This window comes from Taurulus bubalis (assembly GCF_910589615.1).
Source record: "Taurulus bubalis genome assembly, chromosome: 2".
NCBI lineage: Eukaryota > Metazoa > Chordata > Actinopteri > Perciformes > Cottidae > Taurulus > Taurulus bubalis.
Genome location: NC_136590.1, coordinates 13305115 through 13321923, shown reverse-complemented (window position 1 = coordinate 13321923; position 16809 = coordinate 13305115). Strand labels below are relative to the sequence as shown.

The window sequence follows — 16809 nt, the reverse complement described above, 5'->3', positions numbered from 1 at the left end:
TAAAACTGTCTTAATTTATTTCTGATGTCTGTATATGAAGATTGGATATTTAGTTATTCTTAATGCTTGTCGTTGGTGCCATCGGGTCAGATTCCTTCAACTCGGACTCCAGCTGGGCCTCTGGCAGCTAGCAAACATACCCAAACCGGCTTTGCTGCCGTCTTCAACCTGCAGCTATATGTATATATATATATATATACACATATATATATATATATGTAAATATTTAAATTGAAATATTTAAATGATTTGATAATGTCGATATATATATATATATATATATATATACACACATATATATATATATATATATATATATATATATATGTGTATATATATATACATATATATATACATATATATATATATATATATCGACATTATCAAATCATTTACCGGTTTGTCCTATTCTTACGTAAATTGTTTTTTACATTTAAATGTTCAACGTAAGAATAGGACAAACCGGTAAATACAGGCTTTAAATATGTTGCTGCAAGAGGAATATCATGTATCACATCACACTGATAATGCTCTAAAGTAGAACAAAGTGATACTTATACTTCTTTAATATGTTACACATTTGCACCTGTTGGACCTCATACTGCTTGTTGCCAAACACCAGGATGTTTTATCTCTTTCAAAGCTTCATACTCAGAATTTGTTTCTGGATATGTGTGTGTGTTTGCATACCCCAATCACCCCAACCACCATCAATGCATCAGTGCTGTCACTGTGCAATGTGGCAAGATCAGCGGTAGTGATGGCGAGGGAAGGGGGTGTGGTTCACTTGGTACCAGGGGGTGTCCTACAGAAATTCAACCATCCATTTAACCCCTCTAAGGAAAAACACTGCTCCAATTACAGGCCTCCTGCCTCCCCGTCTTTTCTATTGGCACGTTTTATCTCACACTCATGTCCCCGCCACCGACTCTCATTCCTTCACCCCTGTCCTGCAATAAAGGTATATAAGAGTGGCATTAAGCTGCCACACAGTGGAGCCAACAGAGAGACCAGTGACATCGGGGTTGAGCCGGGCTCACTTCTTCATCTTTAACAGCCGGTATCGAGATGCCTGCCACCAACAGAATCGTTTCTGACACCCAGATGTCAGATAAAGGTGAACTTTAATTTTTACATTTCACGCCATTTAGAATAATTTAGTTGAATACAGGACTTTTTTATATATAATTTAAGAGAGTTTTTCCAATCTGTGAACAGCTCTATCTAAATGTTTGAGAGGTTAATATATTTTTCTGTCAAATTAAGCCTATCAAGAATATTGCAGCATATATTGATGCATACAGGATTATTATCAGCGATGCTTTCGATCAACTGATTCAATAACCCCAGCCAGTCAGTGTCTGCTGCAGTTTGTATTGTCCTTTAAGGCAGATCCTGGGTTAATGGGTCACTAGAGTTAATTTCTGTGTGGAAAGTGTAATATTTTTCTGGCCGATTTCATGCTTGTCTTCATAATGGTTTTGCTGCCTGGGCGCAAGTGTCGGCAAGTATCAACATCATATGCACTAAAAAAGATGTATCATGCGGTATGTATTTACATGCTGTCATGCGTCTTGAAAATTGGTGACATTCAGCAGGATAACAGATCCATATAGACCTGTTACACAACTTATAAAGGAATAGAGTCTCACAGCTAGCTTGCAGTTGCTGTTGTTTACAATGGTATAATTGTTAGCTTTTTAATGATATGAATCCAGCTTTTTGCCTGTGAAACAGAGCTTTGTAGTTGTAGTAAAAAAGTGTTCATAATCACACTTACATTTGACCATATCACCATTAAAGCAGATGCAGTGAGGAGATAATCCTGTGAGATCCTGTCACTTCACTAACAAGCTCTCTAAAGAGAGGCAGTGAGGCTTCTATGACCTTAAATGTTTTGTATGGTCATGTTGTAATGAGGCCAGATAAAGCAGTTATTTTCATCACCTTGTGCTATATCCAGACAGGTGGCTTATCATTCTCACATGGTTTCCCGTCAACAGACGGATAAATATCATCTCATTTAGACAGCGTGCATGGCGTATGAATAAACGCTAAGATTGAATGATTTGGTAATGACGACAAGTAGATACATGTAGAGCTTCACCTTGTACTCCATAACATTTACACCTTTTGCTACTTTTTCTGCTTGCCAAGATAACCTTCCTTAAAGTTCTGACCCGATGTCGATGTGTGAATGAAAAAGGTTAAGTCATTTTGGAGTTGATATTACTTGCTGATATAAATAAAACACATCACTTATGTTAGTCAATGCTGACATCCTATTGCCGTGGGGATTAAGTGTCTCCTCTTTTTAATCCCCGTCCTTAACAACAAACTGGATGGTGCATGCCGACATGAGTATTAGTTACAAAAATTGGCATCGGGGGAGAGCCTGTTATGCAACTGTCATTTATTATTTCAAGGAAAGTTATGACACAATACTGCCGCCTGTAATCAAGTTTCATTTGAAATCTAAATGCTAGCAGACTTAATTATTTTCTGTCTGTATTATAAGCTCCTTTCATTAAAGAGAGAGTCCCCCTCATTATTACATTTAGGGATAAAGCCTATGTTACACTTCATTATCTTCACATTAACTCTATTTGAGAGCAGCTGCTTTTCAATTGTGACGCAATTAAAATGCAATTAGTCCTTTTTTGGCGGCCTTAACTCAACTCTCCTGAATGTCATTTACCTCAACAAACAAATTTTGGGTATACATCCCCAACTGATCTGATTTGTGCGAGCAGATCATGTTCTTTTTTATCTGTGAAACTACTCTGAGCCTCGTGATGACTGAAGCCAACTCCACCAGCATGCGAGGTGTCTTGTTAATTCCAACTGCCTGGCATGAATCAACCACTGGCTCCAGGAAGCATGTGGTTGCTGATGTAATGATCTGACAGAAGCAGATGGTTTTCTAATTATACACAATTTTTGCACTTTATCATCACCTGTTGAGACACACCTGACACATACCTCTGTCTAACAGCTGAGTATTTTGATCCTAATATAGGTTGCTCTGGTAATAACATATATTTGTTTTTGCAGCAAAAAAAAAGAATAATGCCCCCACAGGTAAGACAGTCACCTTATTACAGGCTTTTGCTTTTTGAAAAGTTTTGTAAAAGCAGAGAACAATCTAATTTGTCTCCAGTTCCCCTGACCTTGTCTGACCTTGTTGTCCTCTCACTCACTCCTCAGAGAAGATCCCGGCCTACGAGTCAAATATCCCTGAGCCAAAATGCAGAGCTGATCTAATCAAACGTAAGATTCTTACTCTTTTACCAAGTGTTGCCTCTTAAAAATTACAAAGATTTGATCCTAACATAATTTATTATTGAATCATTGTTTCTTTGTCATTTTTTTCCAGATTGGTTCAACATTTCCCTGGATGACAAGACAGCCAATAAGATGCTCTGGATCGGAGAGAATGGTGCTAAGGTTGCTCGTATGACCGACGATGTCAAGTGTCCTGTCTTGGATAGACCAGAGCGATATGAGTATTCTCCACAGGTACAGGTTAAAGACGGAGTAACATTATTTCGGACTGACTCAATGCTATCTATATGTATGTTCTCATGCTATTCAATGAGATGAGAGTGCCATTAAATTGTCATGAGTTTTATGTGATTGTAAAACCCGGGCAAGAGATATTTGGAACCAGAGGGCTGCCCCCCTGCATTTATTTAAATCCCGAGGCAACTAGTTTGGCATTACAAGTTGGAGAAAGTGATGCTGCTCTAAATTCTCCGCAGTGGCAGCTGTAATAAATCCAAGTTTATGTTGGATAGTCTCTAAATAACACTGTCATCCCCATCCCTGTTCCAAAAGGTTCTTTGCAAAGAAGCCATCCTGGGCTTCCGAGGCTACTGGGAGGTGGACTACTCCGGGTGGGTCGTGGTCGGGGTCGCCTACGAAAATGCAGGAAGGAGGAACAGTGACGGTTTCTGCGGCCTTGGCGAGAACGAGGAGTCCTGGTGTATTGGCTGGAGTGGTTCCAGCTATCATGCCTGGCATAAAGGCCACAATGTAGAGATTAAGGAGATTCCTCCGTACCCCACAATTGGTGTGTATCTTGACCAGCCTGCTGGTGTCCTAAATTTCTATGGTGTGGAGGAGGTGAAGGGGGAGGAGGAGTGCATAGGAAGAAAGGAGGTTCATATTTTGAAGCAGTATAAGAGCACCTTTGAGCAGAAAATGATACCAGGTTTCTGGGTGGGTCCGCAGTCACACTGTTTGATCCTAAAGAAGGAGGAATAAAGAACTGAATCTACATTACAATATCATATCCAAAATTATGAACATAACTCTGGTTGAGAAAGGAGTGAAACTATCTTGTCCTTTTTTAATCAAGCTCCAAATATGGCACTACACCAACTAGGTCACGTTAACATTTGTGCTCCATAAACTTGCATACACGCTATGCATGTGGCATCATAATGAATACATAATCGCACTTGAGATATATTCCTTACATATAGCATCTCTGAGGCAGATATACAGTTCTTAGCTTTGTATATTTCAATGTAGGTAACTAAATGCAATTGGGTCAGGGTTCAGCTGGATTCACTTTTGAGCATCCGCTCTATATGGACTTTCCTGAAACCACTGGACCACTCAAGGTTTATATATTGATAATTCTATGTATTTGTATTCCTCGTTTATTATTGTTTGCTAATTTGGTGTGCAACATGTAAAGTTTAAATAAATAATAAAACACTGAGTGAGACACATGTTGTTCTGTCTGTTATTCCAAATATGAACGCAGAATGAGTAAAAATATGAAATACTGAACGTAGTTCTAAATGTGCAATTAATTTCCTTTATTAGATGACTTATGAATTACACTGAAAACTGGGCCTTTTCCCAGCAGCCATTTTGACGTCAAGAAACAGTCAGGGCTCATGGGATTATGTTAAATTGTTATGACCTATTGACAATGCATTACGTGTTAGTGTGCAAGAAATGTGTTTACATTACGCGTCAGCATCACAAAAACAATGGAAAGTCAATTATGATTTATTTTCATGAGAGACGCACAAATTAAAGGCATACACGTAGCTACTCAACAGAGCTAGTGATGTAGCATTGAACCGTGAGAGAGAGGTGGATCGGTCAAACAAGGACAGGACTTTGACCGGTGTTCGAGAGGTGTTTGTTTCCCGAAGCACTGTTTTGAAGTGATACCGAAAAACAAAAAATTATTGTCCGTGTACACAAATTAATAGATTCAATTTATTGACTATTTCACAAACTGCCATGAGACTGCGTTGAGATGTAATTGATAACATGAATTATGTCTCTTTTTCAATTAGGTGAGCCAGGGCTCTGCTATTTGAATGTTGGCTCACTGCAATGGCTGTGACAGATACATATAATGGAAACTTAGTTTATATATATATATATATATATATATATATATATATATATATATATATATATATATATATATATATATATATATATTACACCTGTGTTTACCCAGACTATAGAGTAAACAGGTGCTTGTTTGCCCTACTGTATAAACTCACATTTTCATCACCTTAGGTGCTCTGAGCATACCAACATTGTCAATGTAATATTGTAACTGAAAGAAAAACATATATCTGTCATATTGCTTATCCTAGTTTGACTGAGCTGTCTTAGTTCATGTGGTCCTGTTTCCGTCTGTGTTGACAACACTGACAAGACCAGTTTCTTAATCTTAGTTTCACTCGTGTTTGCACCCATCGTGTTGTGTTCCCGCACATACTCCCCTGGGGTGTCAGATGTCTGTGCCAACCTCATTTGTATCCATATGTCAGAGTCAAGTGCATAGCCTCACTTGAACCCTGCTGAGCACCCGTATACCACTGTCCTCAACTCCTCTTTCAGACAGTCAAGCCCCGCCACCTCGTCTCAACTGATGGTATATAAGCCAAGTGGAGGACAAAGACTTGGCACTCTTACCTACCAAAGGTTTTTGAAGCACCTGGACGTGGAGTATTAGCACTCCTCAAGATGCCGACTGGACCCAATTCTGCAATAACCGTCTCAAAGACCAACAAACCAGGTACATCTTTTTCTATTTACATTAAAAGTCCATGCACTTGCTGGCATCCCTCAGGAACCATTATCTGACTTGCTGGCATCACTCAGGAACCATCATCTGACTTGCTGGCATCACTCAGGAACCATCATCTGACTTGCTGGCATCACTCAGGCCATCACCAGATGATTGAGTAATATGTGTCTCGGCAGGGACAGTTACTGAAAGATGTCCCTCAACAGAGTATTTTAAACTTTATACAATAATATTCACAACTTCTCTCATTTAACATTGGTGCCTCTACCCGTTCTTTCTTAGATGGTCTTATCAAACGCTGGATTTGGATCTGTGATTTTGTTAAATCAGTTTAATTATGTTGCATATCTCATTATGTGGAATAAGCATGAGACATGTGACAACACTATCACATAAATATGAGCTATACATCATTTAAGACTCTTAAATGACTCCACAGTGCAGGCTGAACCTTTTAATATAATTTGTAATACTTTGTTTTGATTGGTTCCCATAACAGATAAATTATTTTGGAATATTTTGGAATGAAAAACTAAATTATCAGAGAAGCAGAATTTTACGGATGTTTAATTCTTCACCTATTGCAGGGATACTAATGAGTGTAAATTGAGGGGGCAAGCTTTTCAGAATACACTGTTAACAATTTTTATAAACTCTGAAGTGTGTTCTTACATTAGAAATTAATGTATGTTTCCTGTGACCATTGGCCTCAAAGGTTTATGAGTGTTTCATGTCAGCGCGAGTGACATGTCATGTGTAAACAACTCTTCACATCCTTGCAGTATAACCTTTGGCCTTTACCTTTTTAGGAAAGAAAAGAAAATCAAAGAAGAATGAGAAGACAATTGCAGGTAATGGCATTTGACATTGACATGTATGCATTCATACTGTACTCTCCGTGTGATGAGTTTTAGTTTATATTCAAGCCAATTTCCTTTCCTTGCAGAAGAAGTTCCCGTTTATGTGCCGGACATCCCAGAGCCAACACGCAGAACTGAGCTCATGAAGTGTATGAACAGATTATTTTTTCCCTCAAATCATGTAATGTTCAACAATGTATTCTTATTAGAAAGTTAAGAAAAAAACACTTCACTATTTTCTCCTGTAGACTGGATGCATTTGACTTTGGATGATAAGACTGCCAACAAGATGTTGTGGATTTCTGACAGTGGGTCGAAGGTTTTCCGTAGAACTGAGGAGGTTTGTCCGGTCCTGGATCGACCAGAGAGATATGAGTACTCTCCTCAGGTACGTCAGAAATCATACAAACACAGTTACTGCTGTGCAAAGAAACAATTGTTGTTTTCTCATTTGTCTTCCTTTTTTTCATTTCTTCAAAGGTGTTGTCCAAAGAGAGTATCTGGAACACAAGGGCTTACTGGGAGGTGGAGTTCTCTGGGTGGGTGGTAATTGGAGCCACCTATGAAGGAACAGGACGGAGGGTTGGTTCCGGGCCGAGCGGCCTCGGAGAAAATGAGGAGTCTTGGGGTCTGTGTTGGTCTGGAACACGTTACGAGATCTGGTTCAACGGTATTAACAAAGACATAAACGATATCCCATACTGCTCCACAATTGGAGTTTACATTGACCAGCCGGCAGGGATTATGAGCTTTTATGTTGTGACCGGCGAGGGGGCAGAGAGGGAGGTGGAGCTGTTGTTCAAAGTTCAGACTACTATGAAGAAAAAGGTTTTTCCAGGTTTCTGGATGGGAATTCAATCTTCATGCACATTACTAAAGAGATTAGAAGGAATTGCGGAAACTAAAACTGATCCAATCTGTGTGGACTTGTGAGTTTTTGACTTGTGAGTGTTAACTGTAACACTTATTGCTGTATTTTTTCAAATTAAATACCTAAAACTATTTTTAATCACAGTTAGTTTAACTTTGAGAAATGTATGTACTGATTATGATATGCATTCATGTTGAGTGCCTTGTGCTTTTTGAAATCTGAAATAAAAAAGTATTAACAGTACTATAAATGTATGCTTTTTACGTTTGAATCAAAATACTATTCTCCCAAGTTATTAGTTTATTTATAAGGGGCCATGAATAACACAGTCATTTTAGCAAAATTGCTGATTTGCATCGGCGGTCCCTGGACAACAAAATGTTAAAAAACAATACTGTCCAGTGCAAATAATACAAAATTCAAAAAAAGGTTGGAAAACCTGAAAACAGTTCATCTAACAATGTCATAGAAAATATACATTACGTAGTCTCCATGTTGGAAAACAGTTGGTTCCATACAAAGGTATACATGTTTATCCTTTATGATTGCAAAGATTTGACGTCATACTTGATATATCTGTGCCATTGCAAAACGTTAACTTTGTTGACCACTAAATATTATTTTCTTCAGAAAACCAAAAGTGCTTTTATATCTTTTACAGACATTTTTCTGTCTGTAATCAAATGCTCAGATAAGGTTGCTTTGTGTAAAGTGCATGCTGCATCGATTCCCTCAGGATTTGTAGAAGGAGCGAGCATCACCACCTCTGGATCAAAGGGGCTCACTTTGATATGTGAGTGGCTCCGGCCTGAAGATTCCTTTCCTTTGACAGGTGGACCTCAACTCCTGCCTCCTTCACACCCAAAGCACAAGCTTTACCGGAACTGAAAGCGGGGCACCGCCAAACACAGAACATTCACACTGCTGGAAGAACCCCAGTGAGTGATTACAATACATGCCAGTATTTAATGCACTTTCACTGCTGTCGTGTCTGTTTAATACTGCAATGAAGTCAATGTGTGGCTCAGACAACTTAGACAAATATATAGGAAATGCATAGATACATCTGAACCATGATGCATAAGTCAGTAAAACACTGCTTGATCTACTTAAAAAAAATGAAGGCAACTTTTTGCATCCAATTGTTGTGTAGATTAAACAAGACAAATCTTTGTACAAACTCCTTAATTATAAGTGCGTGCATTTTTTTGCACTCATAATCAACATAGCTCTGTTACTTTGATAAGATATGTTTTTATTAGGATATTAATCCATTCGTCCTAAAATGTTGCTCTAATTTTCATTTTAATAATAGGGCCAATGCCGTCAAAAGTCTTATCAGTTTATAGGCAAATCAGGCTGGAATCTTCTCTCAATTAAAATTTGTTAACTTTATTTGAGCCTAATACTAAATAAATAACAAAATTCTATGTATCCAAAGTTTTAATAAATCATGCCATCATGTGGTCCAGCCCACAACACACTCAATGTTACTCATGGCTTACTTCCCATTGGTCTTCCCACTCCACAATTATATTGGAACAGAGTAATTATAACAAAAGATCATTGTTTGTGTGTATCAAAGAAGATTGGCTGGAATTACATAATTACATCTTGTTGAGTGTGTTTTAAGCAAATACAGATTCACTTGGAACTAAATGTTTTCATGAAGAGATACAAACTTATTTTTTTATCGTTAAAATATATATATATTTAATTATTCAGTTAACCACTCTATATACTATAAGTGTGTTACAATGATCTGATTTAAAATATTTGTTTGTGGCTATAAAACATATGTGTTTATAATAGCACTGTATCAAATGAGAAAACAATGAAACAATGGTCCCATGGTTTTATTCCCACCGGTCCAACACTCATCGACAATATGCAGCACTTATTTATTCTGATACTATTGGTGCTGGCAGTTTACTGTCATGTTGCTACTGGCCCACGTTCAATCTGTATACAGTCCAACATGGCCTGTTGGGAGCAGTTGTTATGTTGCTCTCACTTTCTGTATGTGCAGACACACACACACACACACACACACATATATATATATATATATATATATATATATATATATATATATATATATATATATATATATATATATATATATATATAACGGACTGATGAATTATCACAGTACAAATACTAAAATATGTGTTGTCATCATATAAAACCATTTGGGAGTTTTTTTTATTTTTTATATGTAACCACAAATATAAACTTTAGATTCGTTCATACACATTATGAAATATGTTATGATAGAATTATCTTGCATGCTTTTTTCTTAAATAGATCATAATATAAATTTGTTTGTTATGTGTTAACCACAACAAATCATCAAACCCCAAATATCACAACATGCTGTATATTTTAACATTATAAAAAAAAGAAAAACTTAAAATTGAGGCAGTGAGGCAAATATTTTGAATCTATTTTCATATATCCAGGAAAACAATATTTAAAAAAACAATATTTATATAGATGTTGGCAATACTTCACTAGTTTATTGTTTCCGTATATCTATGTACAAATTTGCAACCAATTACATGTATTCAAGTCCAATTTTGAGGCATGTGTACAGTATTTTAGTATTTACATGTAATGCTACTTTATAGTTATCTCAACTGCATTTTAGGTAAAACCCGATAATGACTTATAAATATATATAATATAAAGCATTCCTATTTAGATTTAGATTTACTTCAATACATTCTGAAGGCTTCTTTGACCATTGCAAATGGGTCTTTCTGGGTTTCTTGGTCCCAAGTAAACAACTATGTTTGGTCGTGAGCGTTCTTCATTACGCAAGACAACATCACCATCTTCTGTTTAAATTGATTTACTGCAAGCAAGACATGTAAGGTGCCTTCTGTACATACTGTATATATATATATATATATATATATATATATATATATATATATATATATATATATATATATATATATTCTGCTATTACGTAGCTATCCTGGAACATTATAAAGAATGTCTCTGTATGTTATATCTTATATCACTACTTATTGATTTGAGTACTTATGAACCTGTCAGTAGATACTGTAAGGGATGAAAAAGTGTCAGTATGAATCAGTATGGACTGTCTGCATAATGAAATAGATTTCAATAACTCTGTATGCAATATGCTTCCCATCACATATGAAATGTTATAACAGGGTGTACACATATTGTAGCGTCGTTCCGTCGGCGTTGTTAAATCACCTGGCTCGAGCGTCAGTCAATACCATAAACATCTTTCAGCATATTTTACCTATAGTTCCTACACTGTGAGCATAATTATGAATATTAAATTGTAAACACACTTGTGGCTCTTACACATATCATGAGTTTCATGAATGTTACAATGAAATACTATAGATATTGTTGATATAATATTGCATTATATTTTGTTATATTATACATATTTTATTTAAATAAATACATCATTCTTACTGTAATGAAATGTCATGATAATATATTGGTCCATTTAAAGAGTTCACTTTAATTATTAATATTATTATTATTTTCAAAAATCACACTTGGTGGGCTCCATATAGCTTAATGTGGACTCTAGCTTGTCGGACTGAACCACATTTCCCATGAGTCTTGACACCACTGTCCCTGCTTACTAAATAAGAGCGGCCCACAGATTGTTCAGTGTAACAGGAGATGATAAGTAGCCACACAGCTGTCAATTCAACAGGGCTAATTGTGTCGGATGCTAAAAGGGATAGCTCGTAAATATTTGAAGGCAGACTAATTGGTTCCCTGTGAAGACATTCTGGGCATGTGAGACACTAATTATAACTAATATTATGATTAGTATTATTACATGACTAGTATTTGAGTGTTGGGAAATTGTTTCGGTGTTTTGTGCCTTATTTGCTGCACATGTTGAGCTTGAACAGTATAGCATAATAAATATGGTCCCGCCAACCAGCCAGGCCTTATGGCTGCTTTCCTGTGAGAGTATATTTAGACTTGACTTTCCTCCTATCGCCTTGTTCTTATCACAGCTCTTAAAATACCTTTCATATCTTCTTCTTGTACAACAACGCCAGCTCTCCTGAGGCATCTGTAGTGGCCCCACTGCTGAGTATCAGCTTTCACTGTTTCTTTGAGAGCTTTTCTCTCTGTCGAGGTTTTTGATATTATTCACGACAAGAAACGGTGACACTCTTCTCACCTTAAAGCACCCTACACCTGTTTTCTTGCAGCTGGATTAGTGAAGCACCGTCTCTCTTGTGTACTGCATCCAAGTCGAGGTTCAGTTTCTATCTTGAGAATATTTGAAGAAGAACTCCACAAGACACTGACTCAGTGCAACAGAAAACCTAAAAAAGAACCTATCATCTGGGGAAATGTTTTTGTATGATTGTGGACATCTTTAAAGCCCTGACTGACTGATTTTAAAACAATAGGATTATGTCTGATATTGAAATGCTACATTTTACATCTTTACTATAGATTTTATATTTAAACTTTACACAGTTTTCCAAAGATTTCTTTAGATAAGGACATTTTTAGAATCTAACATAATTTCTTATTTATATCAACATGTAATATAATCAGTATTGTATATAACACGTACTGTATACTTTCCCAATTATATAAAAAAAAATCACAATAATAAGACATAAATAATAATGTTTGTCAACTACATTTTACATTGTTCAAGTTGGGAGCTGAGGTAGGATCAGTGGTCTGCTGTGCTCCTAAGTCTCCCTGGGATGATTGGTAGGTTGATGTCCACTCAGCTGCCAAAAGAAGGAGTTCTGCCCTGTGAAACAGAAGATAAGTCACCAGTAATGTTGGTCACAGCTGTAAAACTTTAGCATTGTTTCTTTGCTGTATTGTTGAATTTGACTTCAAAGATGGAATGATATTGTAACAATGGAATCATATTCAAGAAGGTCCTTGAAATAAATATTGTCCACATATGTAAAGTTAAACTGTCACCAGTGTCTGTTGTTGTTACAGCCGCCTACACTGAACTAACAACAACACTAATATTTGAATTACTGGTGAGATTAAGACTTTCAGGAGTTATGCCATTGAGTTTTGATTTACCTTTGTCTTGTATAGCCACCTATGCCTCATAAAGAAACAGTACAACAAAGTGAGATTCATAATCCCTTATTAATTTAATACACATTTGCAGGATGTTTTTGTTAATGTTGTTAGAATGTATTGACTTACCTCTGATAGGCATATAAAGCTTAGTTTAAAAAAATCAAGGAACAAGTGCCCTTGGACATGTCACTAAACCCGGACATGAGAGAAGGCAACCTGGGTCTTTGCCAGCCATCCAGTTTACAAGCCTGCCACCATCTCCAGATAGGGGCTGGTGCAAGATGCTACCAAAGACTGTGTTAGCCTTGCCAGAAGCAAGGACCTACAAATCCTGCAGCAAACATGGATGCCAGTCCTAATCAGAGTCGCTGTCATCAATCCATCCCAGGGAATGAAAAGGACCTGTCCGGTATGACCTGTGTGCAGAAACCGAGGCCCGAGGTTGAGGGTGTGGTGAGTCCTCATGATTGTTCTCATATTTCCGCCTCTGCCTCTTCGTACGTACGCTCTGGGTAGCTCTCTTCCCTGCTCCTCTTTATGAAGGATCCAAGGCACGAGGTCGAGGGAGCAGACTCTTCCGTCTTTGGGGAGACTGAGGGTGGACCTTCTTGTGATGCTTAACAAGTTTCAGCTCTTACTTTGATATTGATCTAGTATGATGCTGTACAACAGAAGATAAATTAAAAGAAATATGAAGGAAAGCAAAACAGAGACTATAAGCGTTGTAAATGCAGGTGAAGTCTTTTATTGAGTGAGGAGATCCAGAGAAGAAGATCCAATGACTCCAGTAGTGATGTTCAGGAACCTGGATCTACATTGACACTGAAACAGCTGAACTATCTGCTTTGTGGTAGAGTTGTGCCAGGTACCAGCTTGAATATATAATATATTTAGAGAGAGCACTCTGACTCATCAGACTCTAGCAGATCAGACTCAACAAAGTTGACTTTGACCAATTTCCCTCTGGATCTCCTCACTCAATAAAGGACCTCACCTGCATTTACAAAACGGTCTCTGTTCTGCTTTCCTTCATATTTCTTGTGATTTAGATCAACATCGAAGTAAGAGCTGACTGAATGCAAATACGTGAATGAAACTGATTTATTTCTAGTTCAAGGGTGATGATTCAAGGCTGGCATCCGAAGTCTTCAATCGTCATGAAGTTAGATTTATACAGCCGAGAAATGAAATGTAACTAATGCAACAGCTGTTTTTTGTGAGTAAATTCCAAAGTCACAAACCCACACTCAGCAAAAGACAGAGAGGCTGTCAAGGGCAGGGTGAGGGAGGGACAGTGAAGAGAAAGGGGGGAAGGGGCTCACAGAGAGTGCACTGTTAGGACAGAAGAGTGTTAACAGCCAGCGTAGGTAGATCACCGCACAAAACACTGCAGCTACCAGGCAGAACGGAGAGAAGGAGTTAGAAACAGATCGAGAGGTTCACACGGGCGAGCAGAGAAGCAGAGTATACAGCGGGAGAGGGTCGTGACTGTTTGGGCAACAGGAGCTTTGGAAACCAGGAAGAGGGCAGCCGAGCCTGAGGAGATGCTGTGAGGAAGACTGCCAAGTGATGGAGCTTGAAGCCGCCAGCAGGCGGGCACATTTAGTCAGGTACGGCAATATGGCATCTTTATTATGATTTATGTCTAATTGTATTGTCTGTAGACTTTACAATAAAAACTGTTGCTATAGAACTATGAGTGTATTTTAGTATTGCTTTATCAATCCTGTATTTTCATTTATTTGATAAATTAACAGTATAGTTTGTTATACATTTAACAAAGATACTGCTGCTTAAGGTTGACAGTATTGTGAATCAGGTCCTCTCATGTGTTATCTGTGGCTGAACTATTAAAGGCCCACTGGAGTACTTTGAGGGCTCCGAGGGCTTTGTCAAGCTGATATATTTCAGCTGTATTTCCCTGCAACTGTTGAGCCTCCTCTAGTCCAACTTAAATGTGTAGAGTCATAAGAAATATCCAGTTTCCTCATGGGGCAATCTTCTCAGTTAGTTGCGACAGTGATGTCACTACATTATGTATCAAGGTCAAACTCATAGTGATTCTTTTGTTGACATTAAAATACATGGGAATGTTGAAGACATGCAAATGTTTTTGTTGATAGAGAGGGAGGATATTTTATTCAACATGCTCTGTGTCCAACTTCACATGATGCTCCAGAGTCCTTGGGCACCACAAAGCGCACTCTGTGTGGTACACAGACCCACCATTTGTCCTCTCTTCCATCCCTCTTTAGCATTTTAAGTCTTCTCCTCCCCGAGCAAGTGACCCCCGCTGATTAAGGAGGAGATTTTCCAAATATTTCACAACACCCACGTAACCTCCAGCGGCTCTGAGGTTGTCTCTGCTCTCATCTCTTACAAAGACTTGATTGTTTTTCTCTCGTTTACTCCGTATCTCTCTTGTCGAGGATTGTGGTTTACACCGGCATAGACTGCGGCAGCTAAACCATTTCAAACCTCTGGGTCACCCACGAGTGCTTGTGAGATGTTTCTCATGAATTTTTATCTTCAAGTTCATCTGTACTATGAGGGTCAACAATTATTCTACATTTAAACACTGTAAAGCTTATTTCAGGCAGCTACAGCAGGTGTAACTTACAGCAAACAGTTTTGAAATCTAAATGAGGAGAGTTTTCAGTGGAAAAGTGAGTGATTACGTTATTTTATTATACATGCATACATATTATACATACTTCTAAGTTATTACACATACTTCTAACTACAAATACAGCAAATGCATACACTCAAATACACGCAAATTTAGCATACAACATTGTAAATAACATGTCTTATACGTATATGATAATGCACACATTTTAATTAAATAAATATCACATAAATACATAAAACAATATGATTTTCATAACATAGAAATGTAACAAAAATACAAATTTAAATTCTAGAAGAACTTATATTTTATAAGTATATTTATCTTTCTAAATACATTTATAAAAAATAAAATGAGAAATTGTAGAGAAATCTAATTTGTTGTAATTCGTGAAAAACATGGCATTTTAGTTCTAGTTGTAATTGATAACAGACATGGAAGGAATTTAAGAATATATATATATATATATATATATATATATATATATATATATATATATATATATATATGTATATATATATATATATATATATATATATATATATATATATATATATATATATACATATATATTGCATTAGGGAAGAAAATCATTGTTTAATGTTATGCATATATACATATATATGTATATGTATATATATATATATGTATATATATATATATATATATATATATATATATATATATATATATATATATATTCATATATGTAGATTTCTATTGTACATGGAGAAAATATTGGCCAAGCATCTAAATGACATAAACTGACACAAACATGTGAGTTATAATTGAACAACAGAGCACACATGTAACAATAACAAAGTTGATTGTATAAAACACTGGGTTGCTCAGTAGATGTGCAGGTGCAACAAAACATGCTACCAGTTGACCTGAGGTCATAAACAAGACCGTATGACTCCCACAAACCTGTAACACAATGGACTCCACCCTACGCATTTGCCTTCAACAGGCTATTTTATTTTCCCCACTCCACACGCTTTTATTTGGGTTTTATGTCTTCAGCAGTCCACGCTGTAGTTCTGCATTTCTGCAGTTCGGGACACATTCCAAATCTTGTCTCTCATACCAGCCTGTCCCGTCTGCCAGATTGGTTTTCACACAGTCCCGGGGCCCCTCCCTGCTACCACGGCGATGCAGCTGTCACCTGTCAGTTTCGTGGTGGGGATGCGCATCGGCCTGTTGTGGCTCAGAATAGAATTGTGGGAGAGTTTTTCACTGGAAGTGGGAGAGCCCAACACCAAGTATCTGAGAGGATGAACAGTTGACTGGGGAAAAA

The 16809-nt window shown here is 37.2% G+C and overlaps 2 protein-coding genes across 2 annotated transcripts; both read left to right on the top strand.

The window, feature by feature from the left end:
- Positions 1 to 956: 956 nt before the first annotated feature.
- Positions 957 to 4735, top strand: LOC306733345 (tripartite motif-containing protein 16-like). The gene is made up of 5 exons (XM_079214568.1): positions 957 to 1117; positions 3055 to 3081; positions 3208 to 3270; positions 3377 to 3519; positions 3838 to 4735. Exons 1-5 carry the CDS (start codon positions 1069 to 1071, stop codon positions 4264 to 4266), a joined length of 711 nt encoding a protein of 236 aa, XP_079070694.1. The 5' UTR covers positions 957 to 1068; the 3' UTR covers positions 4267 to 4735.
- Positions 4736 to 5884: 1149 nt separating this feature from the next.
- Positions 5885 to 8036, top strand: LOC306753305 (tripartite motif-containing protein 16-like protein). The gene is made up of 5 exons (XM_079237178.1): positions 5885 to 6058; positions 6880 to 6921; positions 7017 to 7079; positions 7179 to 7318; positions 7411 to 8036. Exons 1-5 carry the CDS (start codon positions 6007 to 6009, stop codon positions 7861 to 7863), a joined length of 750 nt encoding a protein of 249 aa, XP_079093304.1. The 5' UTR covers positions 5885 to 6006; the 3' UTR covers positions 7864 to 8036.
- The last annotated feature ends 8773 nt before the right edge of the window (positions 8037 to 16809 follow it).

Coding starts and splice junctions, on each gene's coding strand:
- LOC306733345 (XM_079214568.1), top strand. CDS start 1,069: ATGCCTGCCACCAACAGAATCGTTTCTGACACCCAGATGTCAGATAAA. Junction 1,118..3,054: donor CACCCAGATGTCAGATAAAG/GTGAACTTTAAT, acceptor TTGTTTTTGCAG/CAAAAAAAAAGAATAATGCC. Junction 3,271..3,376: donor CAGAGCTGATCTAATCAAAC/GTAAGATTCTTA, acceptor ATTTTTTTCCAG/ATTGGTTCAACATTTCCCTG.
- LOC306753305 (XM_079237178.1), top strand. CDS start 6,007: ATGCCGACTGGACCCAATTCTGCAATAACCGTCTCAAAGACCAACAAA. Junction 6,922..7,016: donor GAATGAGAAGACAATTGCAG/GTAATGGCATTT, acceptor CTTTCCTTGCAG/AAGAAGTTCCCGTTTATGTG. Junction 7,080..7,178: donor CAGAACTGAGCTCATGAAGT/GTATGAACAGAT, acceptor TTTCTCCTGTAG/ACTGGATGCATTTGACTTTG.